We start from the raw sequence: 18,618 nt of genomic DNA, 5'->3' as shown, positions 1-18,618 counted from the left end.
ACAGAACCGAACCAGAACCTTACCAGAACAGAACCAGAACTGAACCAGAACCAAACTCAAGGTAAACCGAATCAGAACCAAACTCAAGCAAACAGAACCAGAACCAACTCAGGTAAACCGAACCAGAACCAAACTCAAGCAAACAGAACCAGAACCAAACTCAAGCAAACATTATTAATGTCCTCAGGTTGGTATTGAGAAAAATCCGATGCCTCAGCTTGGATGGGCTGATCCGATTTCTCCTCTCAGTGAGTATTTGCCCGGTCTTTAAGAAGACTCTCTCAGAAGGAACAGATGAAGCCAGGATACACAGCCTCCCCTCCATCACCTGTATCCTATATCCTCACATATGATTGGCCACATGGCCGCCATGCTGACCAATCAAAACAAAGTTCTGCTGTGAGCAGAGCTGGGGCTGAGCACTGAGAGAGCTAAGGAGGGAAAGGAAAAAACTGGGAGCCGGCTCTCTCTTGATGCGAGCCGGCTCTTCTGATTCACTATAAAGCATCGACTCTCAGAGCCGCAGCTTTTGATCATGACACATCACTAATGTGCTTAATCTGTGTTACAATTATGAGGGGGCCATGGACAATTTTCTCACCTGTAAGGGGTCCCTGGCTATTCTATTATCAATTTGCCATATTTTTTAAGTATGTAAGAGATGATTTCATTGATAGCCATAGACTACATGTCTTTCAATGTAGACTTCCACTGAGAGGAACATATTAGACTATTTAGGAACTAAATTAGGAACTAAATTTAGACAGTCATACCAGCTTGATCATCAATGAAAATGTCCTGGAAATGTCCTGGAAAATGATCTCTGGAAAAGAGTGGGAACCCTGAAAAGATAGGATGTGCACCCAGATATCTTTTGCCCCTATATATAAATAAATTATAAAATTATATAAATAGTTAATGGGATTTAAACATTAAGAATATCTATCTATGAAAATACAATTTCTGTTCTTTTTTTGTCATATGATTTTTTTTCTCTCCCCGTGCCTTTCACTGTTTTTTTTAATTTCATTTTTATATCACATTTATCACTGCAACTCACCCCTTTAATATTCATCCAAAGTTAGTACTTTATAACCTGATATTTTCAAGTTATTTGCATAACTTAACATCCTAAACTTGTGGTAAACAGCAAAGATAACAGGATAATGAAATAGCCTGACCACAGTATAGTGGTTGTGAAACTGCAATCTCTGACAGACTACAATTAATTCCCATTTAAGGGGGGAATTCATGGGTATCACAGCAGGGTTAGCTATAATTAAATCCAGAGGACAGTTGTAGCTGCACAGCAGGATAGAAATGTAGAGAGAGATGCAGTTCAGCTGCAAGATTTACTGAACACAGGCTCCTTCATACACTGCAGCATCTCTGAATATTAACAGGTCTCCCCAGACGCAAGAAAACTAGAAAGCTGAGACCCAATACTGGGATGCTGAAGATATCAAAAATAAAGCTGAACCAGAGATTGATTTTGTGGATTTGAATATTTTCTTGATTTGTTTTCTACACAGAAGCTGTGATGATCTGGTTTATTTCACAGTAGTGTTCTCAACCTCTCATGATTTCCACTCAACCTGTTACAGGTCACTGTCATTATAGACCGTCAGCTTTCTAATTGCAATGTTTCATAAGCTGTTTGTATGTCATAATATCGATGCTAACACCACAGCAGGATGTATGGAGAGACCGCAGGAGTCAGCTTAAATCTCTGCAAGGGTAAGCCCCCTGCTTAGGTGTCCTTGACCAAGACTTGAATCCTCACCTCACCTCTCCTCAGAGTCTGTTATTGAGTCTGATCCTGACCATGCTTAAAAGAGTAAGAGTGTAATGGAGCAAATTGAATGCTTTTAAATTACTTTTGCCTTGAGACAGAAGGGCCCACTTGCACTTGTTCAGAGGAAATGCTGCAAAAACAGTGAATGTTCCTGTTTCCTATGTTCTTTCCTCAACTGGTTAAACACTTGTGTGTTTTCACAGCCAGGCATTCGTATCCTCGAAAGCTCACCCGACAGAATGACTGCACCTATTCAACACCATTCTGGGAGGAAGTGTGTAGGATCAGCTTTTTAGCCGTCTCCCTGACGGCTCCATGTGCTAATACTGCTGTCATGTCCTAGGGAGAGAGAAGACTAATTACTGACTGCACAGTCTTCCTGCCAGTCCCCCTCGGAGAGCCTTGCACTGTTAATTGGACTACATCTCCAAAGGGAGCTGAACTGTAGATTAGACTGACCTTTACTTCCTGTAAACAGCATTATGAGGCAAAATATTTTTGGATTTCTTTTATCCCTTAATGGACCTCTGTTACACAACACTGTTGTTTACATCAACTCCCAGTTTTATCTCTGTTGTCCTGTTAAAGTTCAGTTGAATTCATGTAAATAACCTGTTGTTTTGGTGAAACTCATTTTTAGCAGGTGTGGCAAGCAGTGATAGTGACTGTGCATTCCGATCAGGGCCAAACTCGGTGCCACCTCAAAATCTTAAACTACGAATTGCCTTGTCAGAGGTGGTGTCGGTGCTTTTAGAAAATTACTTCAATTCTATTTCAAAACACTGGTGTATAGGAAAGAAATGCATCCACCAAAGTTACAAGAAAATTACTGCATGTTGTCTATGGAAAGAAAACAGTCAATGTTTGGATACCTAAATGTCGCCAATGGATGTATTTTTGACAGCTATAAGTGGTAGATAGACTGTAGTACTTCTTTTTGTATAGAATATCAAACTGCTGGCGGAAAAGAAAAAATTACAAAGAGTTTGCACCGATCTACCTTGTAGTTTTCAAAATAGGCCAGAGTACTGGTCCCACCAATTGGCCCACATTGCCATCTATAGAATGTATTTTATATTGCTGTATACAGCCTCTTTGCTTTCTTTAGGGCTAATTGTACATAATCCACCTTTGAGTAGGTTGGACTCTTCATTGTTACACTGTACCTAATATAGGTTTTAGGATGCTCTTTGAGCCCATTTATAGGCTGCACCAACATATTCCAGGGATTAACTGATGTTTTCACAATTTTATTGATGCAGTGGGGTAAATTTTATAGCACGTCCTTGGAGCAGATGGTTGTTTGTAGGTTAAACTGTTTTCCGGAGGCATTGAGGAATCTTCCATAACCGCTCTAAAGCTGCTGCTCATTCAACTGGGTTTAATCTACATAGCTTCTGACTCTGATCTCTTATTTGTGTTTAAGTATAATCATGAAAGTAATGATGTGGTAATCGCATACTTTTATTCAATTCAAGTTTATTAAATAGAACTTCATATGTGAAATTGTCGCTAAAAATCAAGGTTAATCTAAAAAAATCAAGTTAAAGTTGATTGACTAGTTATCAATCAAAGTCATCTTTACATTTTAGTGTTTGATTTTTCAGTAATAATAAAAAATACTGTGCTCACAATAGATGATATTTTTGTAAGACTGCATACATGCCCCAACATTACTGACATACTGCAAGTGTAATGTTAAAAACAAACTGTTTACTGAGTATTGAAATCAAACGGTATCCTGAGAATCATGAAAAAAAATCTGAACTATCAAAGGCTAAGTGCTCAGTGTTGGCTTAAGATATACATTACATTATTCTTTGGTAATCTCTGCAAATATTTCAAGTTAAATAATCACATTATCAGAACAATATGTTGTACAGGGATTAAAAACGAGGACTTGTCTAAGCCTCATTGGGACAGGCAGGAACGCTGGCAAGAGCTGCGATGAGCCTCTCGAACACGCTGATGCCTTTCAGGAAGACTTGCTCATTCAGAAACTCGTTGTGATCGTGCAGCAGGATTGGCGTCCGGTTCATCGGAGAGAAGCCGATAGCTGGGATACCAACCTAGATTTAAAAAGAAATAAAAAGCAACCTTTTCCTCAAACAGAGCTTAAGGAATGGGATGGCTTTCACCAAACAATGTCAGACAGCAATATATAAAGGATTTTTTTTTTCTGCTGTCGCATCCTGTTCTCATACTCACAGCTCGGATAAAACGACTGTCAGTTGCAGCTGGAAATATCTCCTTTTCCAGAGTCAAATTCCTACAGTGGAGAAAATGACACAGAGACTCAGTGTTCATAACATAAGAAATAAACTTTCTCTCAGATTCAGACATGGGAAGTATCAAGGCAAGACAGGCAATGCTTTAAGTCTAGGGAAAAAAAGATTGAGGGAGCCGTGTGTATATATGCAGCCAAGGTGTGAAAACTGATGAGTGAATGCAATAGAGTAAGAGAATAAAATATGATTCACTAAAACAGCAGACTGAGTATTTGGTTGTTTTGTCATCGATAAACAAAGTTTTGATTTTTCATATGGAAAAGTAGTCGAAATTTCATACATGCAATCTAACATTGTCATTTTACCTTTGTGTCTGCACTTCAATGTGAAGAAGAGGGAGTGGGGATGACAAATTACTGAGTATATTGAACTCACATTGACTTGCAGGTGGTGCTGAAGGCGCTCCACCATGGATCGTTTTCCTCTGTCGAGGTCACGGCCTGGTTCATGTGTTTCTGAAATGAATGGCAGCTGTTTTAATCTCTATGACGACAGCAAGAAACCAATAGGACTTTAACATGAGTACAGAATGTAAATCAACCTACCTGAGCAAATTTGTACGTGACATCTTCTCCAGCTTCTCTGCACCACTCTTTGATCTGTCCTTCAAACTCCTGCAATGAATTATAATAAAGGAGGTTGAAGAGCTCACATTGAGCCAGAGATCATTAACACCCAAGTAGTGTGGATCCCTACAGGTCACACACATAAAAAAATATTCTGCAGACACACTTCTTCATTCATACAGACATGCCCGCACACACACCTTTAGATTTACTGTAGGTGGTATTCTCAGGTCAAAGCTGACATCCATTTCAGCAGGGATGACGTTGTAGGCCACGCCTCCTTTGACCATGGTCATATTCACTGTGGTGACATCTCCGAGTGTGAAGCACTCACTGGTATTTAGCCTGAAATGCAAACATGGTGGCAGTAAAATAACTGCATTCACAATTTAATACAATTACACAGAGCTAAAATCTACATCAAATCAGATCTCTTGGTACTAAAGAACTAATTAAGGACTCACTGTTTCCTCTTACATTTATTTAGGTCTCTGGGACACGAACACAATACACACAATATATAGCCATATTCATGGATCTATTAGTAATTCTCTTGAAAGTTTACTGTTGAGAATTGTGTATATAGGTACTAATTATTTATATGTTGTTTCAATTTCAGTTGGCTGTGTTGAATTAATACTATATAATAGACTTTAAAGCCTTCAAGACTCCCAAAAGAAGCATTTACATGCATCATTAAGAGTAACAGAACACAGTACAACCTGGAAAAGAAGAAAAACTACAAATTCCACATCTTATTAGTTCAGGCTGTAAAACTAGACTTTTTCCAGATGGCTGTTGTTCGTTTAGAATTCTTTATTCTGTCTAATAAGCTTCAGCACAGGTGACAATTACAGCTGAAGTCCATAATCTAAGGCTTCCCACATTCTACAGCTCTTCTGAATTTTGACTTTATATGCAACACTAAGCAGCCTTTTGCACCCTCACATGTGATTCAGACAAACTCCTGCATGAATGGGGGAATTAAAATGTAAGTTTTAATATTTTTTATATTAAGCATATTATTTGTCTATTGAAAAAACCCAAGTAGCAGGATAGAGGTAAAGTTAAACACTTGAGGTGCTTGATGGGATTCAAGCACTAGTGCTAACATGTTGTGTTATTAATATACAGTGATTAAAATTCACTAAAAACAAACCAATATAAGTGAGGAACTCTGTCTCTATCTTCCCATCACCATGTGGAAAATTTGATTTCAACTGCATGATAATCTCACCTATGCTTTTCCTTCTCTCTGAAGTCCAGGAAGGAGTTGATGACATGGCGCTGAGCGAGAATAGACCATATGTTCAGTGACATTTTCTGGCTTGTCCCTTTTGACATTTTTAAATATTTTATCAGCTGTATTAATTTGTCACAAGACTTTGACACTGACCAACTTCTCAGCAGCTGTGTTCTCCACAAATCTGGAGCCATGACCTGGACTACCCGGGCAGCGGACTGTGATCCCTGAGAGAGGAAGTTAATCTGATTGATCAAAGATGACTGTCATCACCCTTAAAATTCATGTAATCTGATAGGAAAGTGGAAGTTGTTTGCTGTGTGTGTTTTGAACTTACACCAGGGGTTTCTTTCACCGTAGAAAACAGTGAAGGCCTCACCAGGGTTGGCCAGACCTACCAAACAAATTTAGAAGAATGAAATTCAAAAAAGTACAAACTGTGAGGCAAAAGGACAGACATTGATGATGCACAGATCAGCAATTAAACCACATGAACCCCCCTTTCTGGGATCAAAACCACAATACACATTTGTTTATATGTGTAGAATCAATAGAAGGTCATTCAGTACAGTTTCAGTAAATACAGTAATATAAGAACATGTACATTTGAAATTACATCAGAATAAATTAAATACTGGCTCTGTATCAAACACCACTATGTGGGCAGGATCGTTAGGACACAGAAATTAGACACTTTATACTGTTTGAAATGAGCTACATGAGTTAAATGCATCCATTTCAACAAGCTACCTTAATGGCATTCATTCAAAAGTTTGACTATTAAATAATAATAATAATAATAATAATAATAATAATGCCTTTTATTTAAAGGCACCTGTCTCAGCACTCAAGGTCACCGTACAGGGCAGAGTTTAAAAGAACAATGTAAAAAATAGGCAGATAAAATCAACAAGGCATGGTACAGTGTAATTAATAAATACAAATACAATAAACAGGATCAGATACAGCGCAGTGAAGAGGTGTAATCAGAGTGAATATGACAGTTTAAAAAGATGTGTTTTGAGATGTGATTTGAAAATGGAAAGAGAGTTGATGTTACGGATGTCTGGTGGGAGGGAGTTCCAGAGGCGGGGGGCAGACCGGCTGAAGGCTCTGGACCCCATGGTGGTTAAGTGGGCAGGTGGTTAAGTGAGGGGAATGGAAGAAGAAGACCCGAGAGTGCAGCTGGGTGTGTTGATGTGGAGAAGTTCAGAGAGGTATGGAGGAGCGAGGTTATGGAGGGCCTTAAAGGTGAGGAGCAGGATCTTGAAATTGATGCGAGTTTTGACTGGTAACCAGTGAAGCTGCTGAAGGACGGGAGTGATGTGATTGATGGGCGGAGTTCTGGTGATAATACGAGCAGCAGAGTTCTGGACCAGTTGGAGTTTATGGATGGATTTGAGAGGGAGACCAAAGAGGAGGGAATCGCAGTAATCAATGCGTGAAGTTACCAGGGTGTGAACGAGTATGGCAGTGCTGTTGGGTGTGAGGGACGGGCGGAGGCGATTGATGTTGCGAAGATGGAAATATGCAGGCCGAGTGACATTATTGATGTGGGATTGAAATTTTAGTGTGCTGTCAAGGATGAAAACAGTGAAGTGTTGTGAAATCACAATCCACAGTAATGTGTTTAAGACTGTATTTGACAAGGATAAACATCACAGCTGGAAATATATATATATATATATATATTTATATATATATATATATATGTTGGAGCCATGAAGGGAGTTCAAGTGTTTATATTATGTTATTTTGAGGTTTAGGGTAGGATATTGTTTGTATACTTTTTGTGGTGTTATTATGTTGTTTGTTTACAATATAGTTTATTGTGGGATTAGTTAATTAGGTTATTTACGGGTCATGTGTTAGAGGCGGGGATACCGAGTTAATTTAGGCCACCTGTGTTCCTTTGTTTGGCAGGTAGAGAGAGGGGGTGAGCTGGGTCTCCGTACTTTTTGTTGACCGCTTGCTTTTCGCTTACTTTTCGCTTATGAAAGCTATTTATCACTTATTTTTCCTATTTTCTGTTTGTGCACTTTATCATGAGTTTATCATCCTTTTTTTGGTAATAAAAGGTTAAACTTACTTTTTGTGCATTAGTGATTTTTGCTTTAGCGCGTCTGGCAATAACCAGGCCCAGCGTCAGCCTCTCAGCGGCTTTTGGCTCTTTGTAGTCGCTACATTTTATACATATACACATATATATATGTGATGCTGCCGAGTTCAAGTCAGTACATTTGTATTGCCTTAAAATGCCTCCAATGTGTGTTTTTATTCAGTTATTATAACCAAATAAAGACGACATACTGTGATTAAACAAGTCTGAATTGTAAGAAGCTTAATGTATCAAAATGGCCCAAAAGAAAGAGGTACTGTCTGATAATATGTCTTGATATGAGAATAAGATGAAGGCAGATCAGGAAGTGAAGTGATGCTTCCTTCTCCAGCTACTTCAGTTCACCTAACCATTTATGTTCCATGAAGCGAAATGTTGTTGCTATAGTTACATGCAGTGTAATATAATGTGTTTGGCACAATGATCCAGAGTGAGAATTATGCAGCAGGAAGGCATGTTGGCTATACAATTTAAAGACAACTGCCAACTACACAGATTACACAGCAGACAAACAATAGCTAATCAAGGCTTCATGTTTAAGTTACTGAGTGACATTCAGTGTCTGGTCTCACATCCATTAACTTATATGAGAAGTGATTTATTTACCTTCATCCAGTGCAAAGCCAATGTTTAATTTTTGGAACTCAGGATGATTCACAAATGTTTCCATTCCCTTGTGACCCCCAACTTCTTCATCTTAAAAGAAAAGGAGAAAAAAAAAGATGAATATCATGTCTTTTCTTCTGCCAAATGTTCAGAAGTGACAAATAGTTTAACATCCGCTACTCATGTGCATACAAATCACAAGTGATTAAAGCCTCTCCACAACCAATTAATCTGGAAGTCTTCTGCTTGATTTTAGCAAAACAATACAAAAGTTTCAACAAATGAATTAAAGGTGACATATCACGCTTTTTTCATCAATATATATTGGTCTAAGAGGTCCCCAAAACATGTCTTTAAAGTTTATGCTCAAAAAAACACTTTGAAATCAGATTTTGGCATGCCTGAAAATCCCTCTTCTTCAGTCCTCCTCAGAACACTCTGTTTTCTCTCTGACCACGCCCCCTCAGGAAGTGGATGTGCCTCGGCTCTCCAGCACGTTATCTAATGTTTACATGTTGGCTGAATATAAATGGCTGCCCAGAGATCACGTTACTTCAACCCTCTGAATCTGATCCAGAATCTGATCCTGACGGAGAGGCGCCTGTAGCAGGACCTTTCTGAAGGATTGGTCACAGATTTAGTGTTTCTTGTTGTTTTATTTATCAGTATGTCGACGTGTGCCTTGGTACACAGCTACGAACATGTAGCTATGTGGCTATGCTAACTAGCGCTAGCACTTAACCATGATAAACAAAAATCATCCACTAGATCTTCAAATCTGCAGGCCTGGGGAGTAAAACCGACCTCTACCAGAAAGGCAGCAGGACCTTTCTGAAGGATTGGTCACAGATTCTGTGTTTCTTGTTGTTTTATTTGTCAGTATGTAGACGTGTGTCTTGGTACACAGCTACAACTACGACATGTAGCTATGTAACTATGCTAACTAGCGCTAGCACTTATCCATGGTAAATAAAAATCATCCACTAGATCTTCAAATCTGCAGACGTGGGGAGTAAAACCGACCTTTGTGTTTATTAAGACAGCCTACAACTAGAATGCCTCCCTCCTAAGCTCCTTGTTAGCACACATTTGTGCAGGTAATGAAAAACGGAGGGGGGATTCAGTATTATTTTATACAGTCTATGGGCTGAACAAGCTCCGAGCTCTGACTCCGTTACAGACCGGATATTGTTGTTACGTAACAAAATCACGGAAGTCTGAAACGGCTCGTTTCACACACATTTACAGAAAGGTGGAGAAATCGGAACAGGGGCAGAATGGATTTTTTTCATTCTCGGGGGGTTTGTAGACATGCCAGGGAAACATATTTCAGGTAGAGAACCATTAAAAAGTCAATTTTGCATGATATGTCACCTTTAATACATTTAAATAGAAACTGTCCAGCTGTCTGTTGTACAGCTGTCTGCAGTGTCAAATCCCACTCATTGTATTCATAACACATGCTGCTGTCTAAAAGAACACTGTAAGATATTTAAGTGTGATATCTGCTGCCTCACATGTTGTTTGCACCTCATTTGAAGCAGTTTTTTCCAGCTGTGCCACAACTCAAAACAAACACACCCACTACCAAAACTCTAGAGTTTTAGTACCCTCAAAGGTAACACATCAAATCTACTATGACAACCGATAGTCTCTTTACCTGTTACTTCTTTGTAACACTCTTCACTACCTTTGCAAATTTCTCAGCACCTCAAAGCTTATTTACACTTCTGATTACATGCACTGAAAACAGAAGTTAATCCAATCTAATCAATAAAGTTACAATTTCATGTTTCTGTTACAGAGGTCTGATCACATTTATGCATTTGGCGATGTAGCCTTCAGGCAGCAAAGAGAGGGATAGGTGGGTAGGTATCATAAAACACGCCTTTACCTAAGAAGATGTCTAACAGGTCAGATTAGAAAGAAGTTAAAACAAGAAATCAGAGTGCAGATCAGGAGGGAATAAATGAAACATCTCACCAGGAACAAACATTAAGTGCACAGTGCGCAGCAGCTTCCGTCCCTCCGCTTTCAGTCTTCTGACTGCTTGGATGTACCTGGAAAGAAAAGAAGACACAACAGAGTTATGACAGATATAAGAAATGTAGACTGATCTGACAGTGTGAAGGCTAAGAGGAGGTAGTTAAAACAGGGGTTTAGCATAAAACAGAATAGAAACTGAAGGTCACAACATCACTAGAGCACAAATCCTGTTTAATAACAAGTCATCAATGCAGTTTATACCCACTGTATAGTTACACATTTCATGTCCTGTGATCCCCGGGCATAAATGTTGCCCTCTGCATCTTTGAAAGCACTGAAAGCATCGTATTTCCAATGTTCCTGGAGAAGAGATTCATATCAAATCCATTTTTTTTCATGTCTAATTAGGATAAAAACAGGATTCTAACACCATAAACAGAGGAGAAAGTCATACCTGGAAAACAGGCACGACATCTGTGTGGGAATTCAGTAAGATAGATTTCAGGCTGGGGTCTGTCCCTTCCCATGTCATGATGGACACGACTCTGCCTGGAAAAACCTAAAAGCAGAGGCAGCCACACTTAAGGAAGACCTCCATATCAGGGGAAGGATGACTAACTTTCAGTGTACATGGACTACATTACAATCATGGACACACACCTCAATCTTTTTTATGGGTAGTCCAAGTTCCTCTGCAATCCTGTCAAGGAACTTAAGAGCAGCACCTGTAAATTAAAAAACAAAAAGTATAAGAGTCTGTTTGTACACATTACAAACATATTGAATATCTTTATTAGTAAATCAATTTTCAGCCACCTAGGTGACAGAAGTGTTGTTAGTTCTCACTAAACACTAAGAGGGAGGCCATTCATCCCAGAGACAAAAACAATGTCAGCTGCCACAAAATGCAGTTTTATTGTTTTGGTCAGGAAAGTCTTTTTCAGTTCAAAGTATTTATTTCTCTTTCTCTTTTTTTCTATTACAAGCATGAGCTACTAACAGCAGCTCAGCTTTCTTTATTCCAGGACTTATGTAACATTAAGTTTTTAATGTCTAGCAGGGGGAGATAAGAAGTGGACTTTGACAAACCACAATGGACTTGCAGATGGTTTATCTATAAAAGCAAATCTATCTACAAAACTTACCTTATGACTTTGTAAGGGGATATGATCTGAACATCCAGCAAAGTAACATAGAAAAAAATGCTGCACATTGATTCTGCTCCCCTAAAAACTACAGTTAAACACCATAATCAGACCTTGCAATTTCTAAAGAGCATGATGGGATTTCCAAATCTTGTGATGAAGATTTCTCACCATAGTCGGGCTCTGGGTGCACAGTTTTGAGGCGGAGGTACTCTCTGAACAGACTCACAGAAGGGTCCTCTCCCTCAGGAGACCTCTGTCCGCCTCCCACATCAACACCGTCTTTGTCAGGCAGCATGGTGGGTTTTATTCACACGTCTGGAAATTACAAAAACGTTTCTTTAAAAACCACAGCATCACATCAGAATCGATCATTTTAACCAAAACACACCAGGATCAGCTGATAATATCTCAATCACAGCCGTCTCTTTGACACAACTGTTTTATCTTAACCAAAATATTGAAATGTGTTGTTTTAACTCTACATCCTGTTACACTATGAGCTGTTTTTATCTGAAGCTGTCAGATGCCAGGCCTGTCTAATTACCGTAGCTGTCGTAAAGAAAAACAACTCACCGCTAGCTAGCTTGTAGGTCAGCATATGCTTCTCTCGCTAGCCGCAGCTAAAGCTCCCTCTGAACTACGGGCTAAGTGGCTAAAACTGAAGGTGTTAAATGAAACTTAAATGACTGCAGACAGCTTGTATTTACTCAATGATTATTTATAGTCCGCTATAACTAACTGTACTCACGTTGTGCAGTCAACTTGCTTGTCAGGTAAGAGGCTTCTTTCCGCTGAACAGCTGATTTCCTTTCAAAATAAAAGTCAGAAGTATCACATTCTAAACCAGGGGCGTCAAACTCACTTCAGTTCAGGGGCCACATATACAGCCAGAGTTGATCTAAAGTGGGCCGGACCAGTAAAATAATAACATCTCTAATGTTTCCCTATTTTTAGTGCAAAAAAGTACAAGTACATTCTGAAAATGTTCACATTTAATGAACCGTCTCTACAAAAACAGCTGTTGTATTTTTCACCATGATGAGTCCCATAGTGGGGCCAAATATTTTCCTCTTTAAGCCCTGAAACCTGCTGTGAACAAACCAGACACACAGGTTTCCTAATCACCTGACACACAGTGTGTAATGTTTACTGCAAAAGAACGGAGATTATAATAATGAACAAGGTAAAGTTGACTATTATGGACCCCTCAGCTCCAGCATGAAGTTTGCTTGCTCAGTGTTGTATGCCGGGATGTAGTGTTAGTGCTAGTAGTGACGAAGTGCACCTGTGACGCATGCACATGTATGGTAAGCATGCGCACAATATGTGGCTGCTTTCGAAGATTGTGGATCCACCGTTCCTACCATGACAAGTTTACATATACACTACCGTTCAAAAGTTTGGGGTCACCCAGACAATTTTGTGTTTTTCATGAAAACTCACACTTTTATTTATCAAATGAGTTACAAAATGAATAGAAAATATAGTCAAGACATTGAGAATGTTAGAAATGATGATTTTTAGTTGAAATAATAATTTTGTCCTTCAAACTTTGCTTTCATCAAAGAATGCTCCCTTTGCAGCAATTACAGCATTGCAGACCTTTGGCATTCTAGCTGTTAATTTGTTGAGGGAATCTGAGGAAATTTCACCCCACGCTTCCTGAAGCACCTCCCACAAGATCGATTGGCTTGATGGACACTTCTTGCGTACCATACGGTCAAGCTGCTCCCACAACAGCTCAATGGGGTTGAGATCTGGTGACTGCGCTGTCCACTCCATTACAGACAGAATACCAGCTGCCTGCTTCTTCCCTAAATAGTTCTTGCATAATCTGGAAGTGTGCTTTGGGTCATTGTCCTGTTGTAGGAGGAAATTGGCTCCAATCAAGCGCTGTCTACAGGGTATGGCATGGCGTTGCAAAGTTGAGTGATAGCCTTCATTATTCAAAATCCCTTTTATCTTGTACAAATCTCCCACTTTACCTGCACCAAAGCAGCCCCAGACCATCACATTACATCCACCATGCTTAACAGATGGCGTCAGGCACTCTTCCAGCATCTTTTCACTTGTTTGCATCTCACTCCTCTTCTTCTGTGATCCAAACACCTCAAACTTCGATTTGTCTGTCCATAACACTTTTTTCCAATCTTCCTCTGTCCAATGTCTCTGTTCTTTTGCCCATATTAATCTTTTCCTTTTATTGGCCAGTCTCAGATATGGCCTTTTCTTTGCCACTCTGCCTAGAAGGCCAGCATCCCAGAGTCACCACTTCACTTTAGTGCTAATTGGATCATCTTTTAGTGCTTTAAAAACTCTTTATGAATTTCAACCGGATTATGCAAACAGCAAGTAATCTATTTTCTCACTTTCAGAAAAAAGTCCTGGAGCACCGTTCAGGTGCGCTCCGTCAGCACTATGATTTCATGCGACCCCCAGAGGACAAATTTGAAATAGCAGTTACTTTTATTAAAAAATTTCAGTTAATGACTTCTCTGTAATTTTTTCACTTTGCAAAGTCGTTCCGCGAGCCGGATTAGATCCTCTGGCGGGCTGGTTTTGGCCCGCGGGCCGCATGTTTGACACCCCTGTTCTAAACAGTTGACACAATAAAATATAATAATGTCAACAAAGTATTCACATACTTTTGCTTTTTGGTCAAGCAGGCCACATCTAGAGAAAGAGTGGGAGTGAAACAAATGGATTACTTAAAAAAAACTCCTGCAGGACATAGACAGGTCCATATTTATCAACTGAAACACCAACAAAATAAACAATTTCTCTTTATTTTAAGCTATGCATATATCTTATTTTAAGTTTGTTCTTTGCATGATTGTCCAAACTTATTGCAAATATATTACATCACTTTGCCTCCATTATATACATACATGAGTTTTTTTTCAAATCATTTGACATGGTTGATGTACACTTTTCAGTTCTGCTTGCTCTTGTTTAGTAAAGCATTAATTTTCTTTCGATCTAGAATGTTAAATAGATCTTAATATAAAATTATTTTTTTTCCGATGGGAAACAAACAGAAGCTATTCAAACACAGACACATGTTACATTTGCATATTTACAGTGACCTACATGTCACCTACAAAAATAGCAACAGTGAAGCAGACACATTCCATGTTTTTACATGCAAAGACAGACATGAAACACATGAAACAAAACTCCACACTACACACGTTTTAAGCTACTTTTCAAACAAGCTAAGCTGGACTAGTGTCATTATTTTTGGAGACAGTATGGGTAACTTAAATAAAACACTTTAATAATAAAACATCAGAAAACGGTATTATTAACTGTCACAACAAGAATTGACATGCCATTTTCCATGTATTACAAACCTGCCCCGATGCTGATGTTCTTTGCTTCAAGTGATAACAATAACACTGAAATTTAGTGCTGTAGATAGATCCACACTTGGTACATGTGTTAAACCAACTTTTTTTTTGCTTCTTTATTTTGTAACCTTCTCTTCTCAGCTATACATCTCAATTAAATTCAAAACCTTTATTTATTCTCAAAAAGACATTGAGGTTTCCCTCATTTCCAATGTCGTTGAGATTGATCTCACTTCAGTTTGCTAAGGAATTCAATCAATCCTTGGTGAAATTCTCTGGGTTTGTCCATGTAGCAGGCGTGGCGGGCTCCTTCTAACTTTAGGACAAAGTGATTTGGAAGTTGAATGAGGTTCTTGTGGGACTGTGCACCTAGGTTTGTGTCCAGGGCTCCAAAGACAATCAGAGTGGGGGTCTTGAAAAGAACACAAGAGGGAGACGACTGTGAGGCAGGACAGTGTAAGGAATTTTCACACATGAGTAATTTAACACCAGTAAACAGCTAAGTGAAGAAACACAAAGTCTATGGATAAACAAATCTACTGTATATTGTTTAATGGTTGGTGACTCTTGTTTGCATGTCTTATAAAAAACAATCAATACTGTTAGTGTAGTGATGAGATGGAAATATGGAAAAGTTCCAGACAAACAGATAGGATTGCTCAACAAACATCATGTGGGCTAATTTTCAAATACAACTTCTGAACATGTGACTTTTTCAGATATTTCTTTTTCTTTAATGAGTAATTCTGTTCAAATATAATCTTAACAACATTATGGCGAAAAAAGGAACAGAGTCTGAAATTATGATGACAATTTTTGCATTATATCAATGTAAACAAATGGATGTGCAGACATCTTCCATATTCTCGCCTTGAAAATGATTCTGCTTCTTCAAACCTGGATTTTTTTAAAATTCTTTCTCTTATGTGTAACTCTTTTAGGTTTACACTGGTCACAAGATATAATCATCACCCTGCCCAAAAGATAAACAGTGAATATTTTCTGCTTGGTTCTTACATCAGCTCACCTCAACTCCTTGTGAAAGTTTTAGTAGGGTGCTAGTTGGTTGTGTTCACATGCAGCTCAAATTTCAAATGGTTTTCAGGAGTTTTGTGCATTTGTGAATAAAACTAAACATTAAAACCTGTTCTTGGAATTTATAGAAAGTTTTACATACACCAGGCTCCAACATAAGAGAGACAGCAGTTCAACTGGGAATATTACTCCATTTAAACCCCAGGATGCTTACCTCAATATTTTGGTACTGCTGTGCAGTGTAACTTCGGGTACCAACTGGTGCTATAGGAACGAAGCCATGCAGCTGAGCATTGTTCTTAACAAGGAAGGGAATGGAGTAGTGTCCACTCATGGAGGGGCTCAGAAGCACAGCTGCTCTGACGCCCAAGGACTCCATAAACCTTGAAAGGAGGTCTACACGATTCTGGTCAGTCTTCAAAGCCTCTGAATCTGGTGATTTTCCATACCCTCCAGGGAGAAGAAAAAAATGTTGAATCATTTGGATAGGACTTGTGCAGGGAACTTCTTGAGATCATCAACCTCCATGTTATTATTTTGCTGCTTGAGTCAACACAAGTATATGAATTGCCAGCGGAAAAAGTCATGTTTGTGACAAAGCAAATGAAACACGTAGACACGGTTATTACATCCTACTGGATCATATCACATGCCAGTTTTCTTTCAATACTCCTGATCTAGGAATTTGTAAAGTGTTTGTTATTCCCTTCTCTACCAAAAAAGCGTACACCCAATGTGCCCTGTTCAGGCATTACCTTGGAATCATTTCAAGTGCTGTTAATTTCAAGCTCTGAGCCCGAGCTATGAATAACAGTTTTATATGCCTACCTGGCAGATCCATTGCTAATGCCTGATATCCATTAGTTGCCAGTAGGGCCATCGTGCCAAGTTCTTCCCAGGTTTTGGATGTGAAGGCCTGGCCATGAAGAAGGACCACTTGCAGTCTGCCAAAACAAAAATGTTAGATTTATCATGTCTTCATAACTGCAGGTTTCCTCTATGAGAATTTTCAAAAGTGTAGGTTAGAAACATTACAGGTAATTGACTATTTCAGTGTGAGGCATTTTGATTCCCTTGAATAACTGATTTGTACTTGAAAACTACACAATCAAAGCACTTTACCTCCAAATATATTTTAAGTATATGTTGACTTGTGCCAGCTCACCTCGGCAATATCTGTCGTCCGGCTCCATCAATTGGTAAGGCTTCTCTGAAGAACAGTGGGGGGTCTCCAGGTAGCTGTCCAGTGCGAATAGATACGTTGACGGTGGAAATGGGTGGAGGTGAAGTGGACATCAGCCCCATTCTTTGAGCGTCAAGAGACGGCTCCATGCTGCCCTGGCGGATGGACGGCAGCAGCAGGTACAATAGTATTGTGGCCAACAGCACCAGGCCCAGGACAACAAGACGATTTCGCAAAAAATTCATTTCTTCTTGATGAAAAAATCTAGAAGTGTAGACAGTGCTTTGTATGAGACAGAATCATGTGGGTTCTTAAACAGTGTTTCGTGTAACCCCGCAAACAAAGTGCATTATTTAAAAAACCCTCTCTAAGTTTAATTTGTAATGATAAATACTTACAGTAAATGGAACAAAGTATTATTATTGTGTTGTGATATTAATCAAATCAATGTGATCTCGCTGTTAGGACGAGAGGTGACGAGAGAAACAGCCCCACAATGTAATCCGTTAAAGTAAAGTTAATCCTCCCGGTTGAAGGAAGAACCATGTGCAGTATAGCGGTGTCAAAGCAGTCCATTTATTAATGTGGTTCAGCCGAAAATCTGCAAAAAAAAGGCTAACATTAGCTAGATGTAACGCTCCTCTCTTAGCTAGCGTTGACTCTCAGTACAATGGGACAGTGTAGGAGACAAGATGCAGAAAGGATGCAGAGGGAGACATACCGACACAGAGGAGACAATTGTTGGACACGTTCACAGGCAGAAGGACGAGGCTCGCTGTTTTATCGCCATTCTCCCTCTTTTATGGCTGTTTGTGATGAGAAGTGTTGCTGGAAGGCTTCGTCCAGACGTTCGTGGTAGCTACCTTTTTTAAGTGACAGATATTAACGGTAAACCTGACGCTCGTTAAGTTGTGCATATTTCACGGACAAGAAACATTCCAAATTCATTGTCCCTTTTTCCATTTTATTTTACAATAATAAATAAAACTACCTAAATATTATCCGCAGATAAAGCCGTGAAGTATCAAGATTTTTTACGAATGTTTCTCCTGCACACAACATCATCCGCGGTCCACATCTTTTGTTTCAGTCGGACCACATTGCAAGCTGCACAAAACAACATTAAGAAACAAATCGTCATTTCCGGCCGAAGCAGTAAGAAAATAAAGACGTGCTTGTCCTTTACATTGACTAACCTGTAATTTTTACGGAGTGTATATATAGAAAAGGCTTATGTTTTCCCAAATATATTTACATGTTAAGTAAATGTACTTTCTGTGATGAAATGCAGTCTCTTCA

At 39.1% G+C, this 18,618-nt stretch overlaps 2 protein-coding genes across 4 annotated transcripts; both read right to left on the bottom strand.

Annotated features, from left to right (window-relative positions):
• Positions 1 to 3,254: 3,254 nt before the first annotated feature.
• On the bottom strand, positions 3,255 to 18,146 carry LOC117816941 (aminoacylase-1A-like). 2 transcript variants are annotated; one of them, XM_034689351.1, is made up of 17 exons: positions 18,041 to 18,146; positions 12,500 to 12,558; positions 12,325 to 12,409; positions 11,920 to 12,066; positions 11,264 to 11,328; positions 11,058 to 11,162; positions 10,869 to 10,963; positions 10,601 to 10,677; positions 8,618 to 8,707; positions 6,230 to 6,286; positions 6,046 to 6,119; positions 5,887 to 5,936; positions 4,850 to 4,994; positions 4,629 to 4,697; positions 4,459 to 4,538; positions 4,004 to 4,064; positions 3,255 to 3,864 (listed from the first exon to the last, which is right to left on the bottom strand). In XM_034689351.1, the coding sequence occupies exons 4-17, from the start codon at positions 12,044 to 12,046 to the stop codon at positions 3,700 to 3,702; spliced, it is 1,260 nt and encodes a 419-aa protein (XP_034545242.1). In that variant the 5' UTR covers positions 12,047 to 12,066; positions 12,325 to 12,409; positions 12,500 to 12,558; positions 18,041 to 18,146; the 3' UTR covers positions 3,255 to 3,699. The 2 variants fall into 2 exon arrangements, with proteins under 2 accessions (XP_034545242.1, XP_034545233.1); XM_034689342.1 differs by lacking the exon at positions 12,325 to 12,409.
• abhd14a (abhydrolase domain containing 14A) lies at positions 14,552 to 18,411 on the bottom strand. Of its 2 annotated transcripts, XM_034689360.1 has the most exons (6): positions 18,041 to 18,176; positions 17,718 to 17,920; positions 17,302 to 17,583; positions 16,965 to 17,080; positions 16,351 to 16,586; positions 14,552 to 15,513 (listed from the first exon to the last, which is right to left on the bottom strand). In XM_034689360.1, exons 3-6 carry the CDS (start codon positions 17,562 to 17,564, stop codon positions 15,331 to 15,333), a joined length of 798 nt encoding a protein of 265 aa, XP_034545251.1. In that variant the 5' UTR covers positions 17,565 to 17,583; positions 17,718 to 17,920; positions 18,041 to 18,176; the 3' UTR covers positions 14,552 to 15,330. The 2 variants fall into 2 exon arrangements, with proteins under 2 accessions (XP_034545251.1, XP_034545261.1); XM_034689370.1 differs by lacking the exon at positions 17,718 to 17,920 and having other exon boundaries at positions 18,041 to 18,411.
• Between the last annotated feature and the right edge of the window lie 207 nt (positions 18,412 to 18,618).

The sequence above is a fragment of the Notolabrus celidotus genome, chromosome 1, assembly GCF_009762535.1.
Source record: "Notolabrus celidotus isolate fNotCel1 chromosome 1, fNotCel1.pri, whole genome shotgun sequence".
Classification (NCBI taxonomy): Eukaryota; Metazoa; Chordata; class Actinopteri; order Labriformes; family Labridae; genus Notolabrus; species Notolabrus celidotus.
The sequence above is the reverse complement of the archived record's forward strand: the minus strand, read 5'-3'. Positions and strand labels throughout refer to the sequence as shown.

Excerpts from the sequence above, each read along its gene's own strand:
- LOC117816941 (XM_034689351.1), bottom strand. The coding sequence starts at position 12,046 with ATGCTGCCTGACAAAGACGGTGTTGATGTGGGAGGCGGACAGAGGTCT. Across the intron at positions 10,964-11,057 it reads ATGTCGTGCCTGTTTTCCAG|GAACATTGGAAATACGATGC; the intron begins GTATGACTTTCT and ends TCTCTTCTCCAG. Across the intron at positions 4,698-4,849 it reads CACCTACAGTAAATCTAAAG|GAGTTTGAAGGACAGATCAA; the intron begins GTGTGTGTGCGG and ends AATTCATTGCAG.
- abhd14a (XM_034689370.1), bottom strand. The coding sequence starts at position 17,564 with ATGAATTTTTTGCGAAATCGTCTTGTTGTCCTGGGCCTGGTGCTGTTG. Across the intron at positions 17,081-17,301 it reads GGACGACAGATATTGCCGAG|ACTGCAAGTGGTCCTTCTTC; the intron begins GTGAGCTGGCAC and ends TTGTTTTGGCAG. Across the intron at positions 16,587-16,964 it reads ATTAGCAATGGATCTGCCAG|GGTATGGAAAATCACCAGAT; the intron begins GTAGGCATATAA and ends TTCTCCCTGGAG.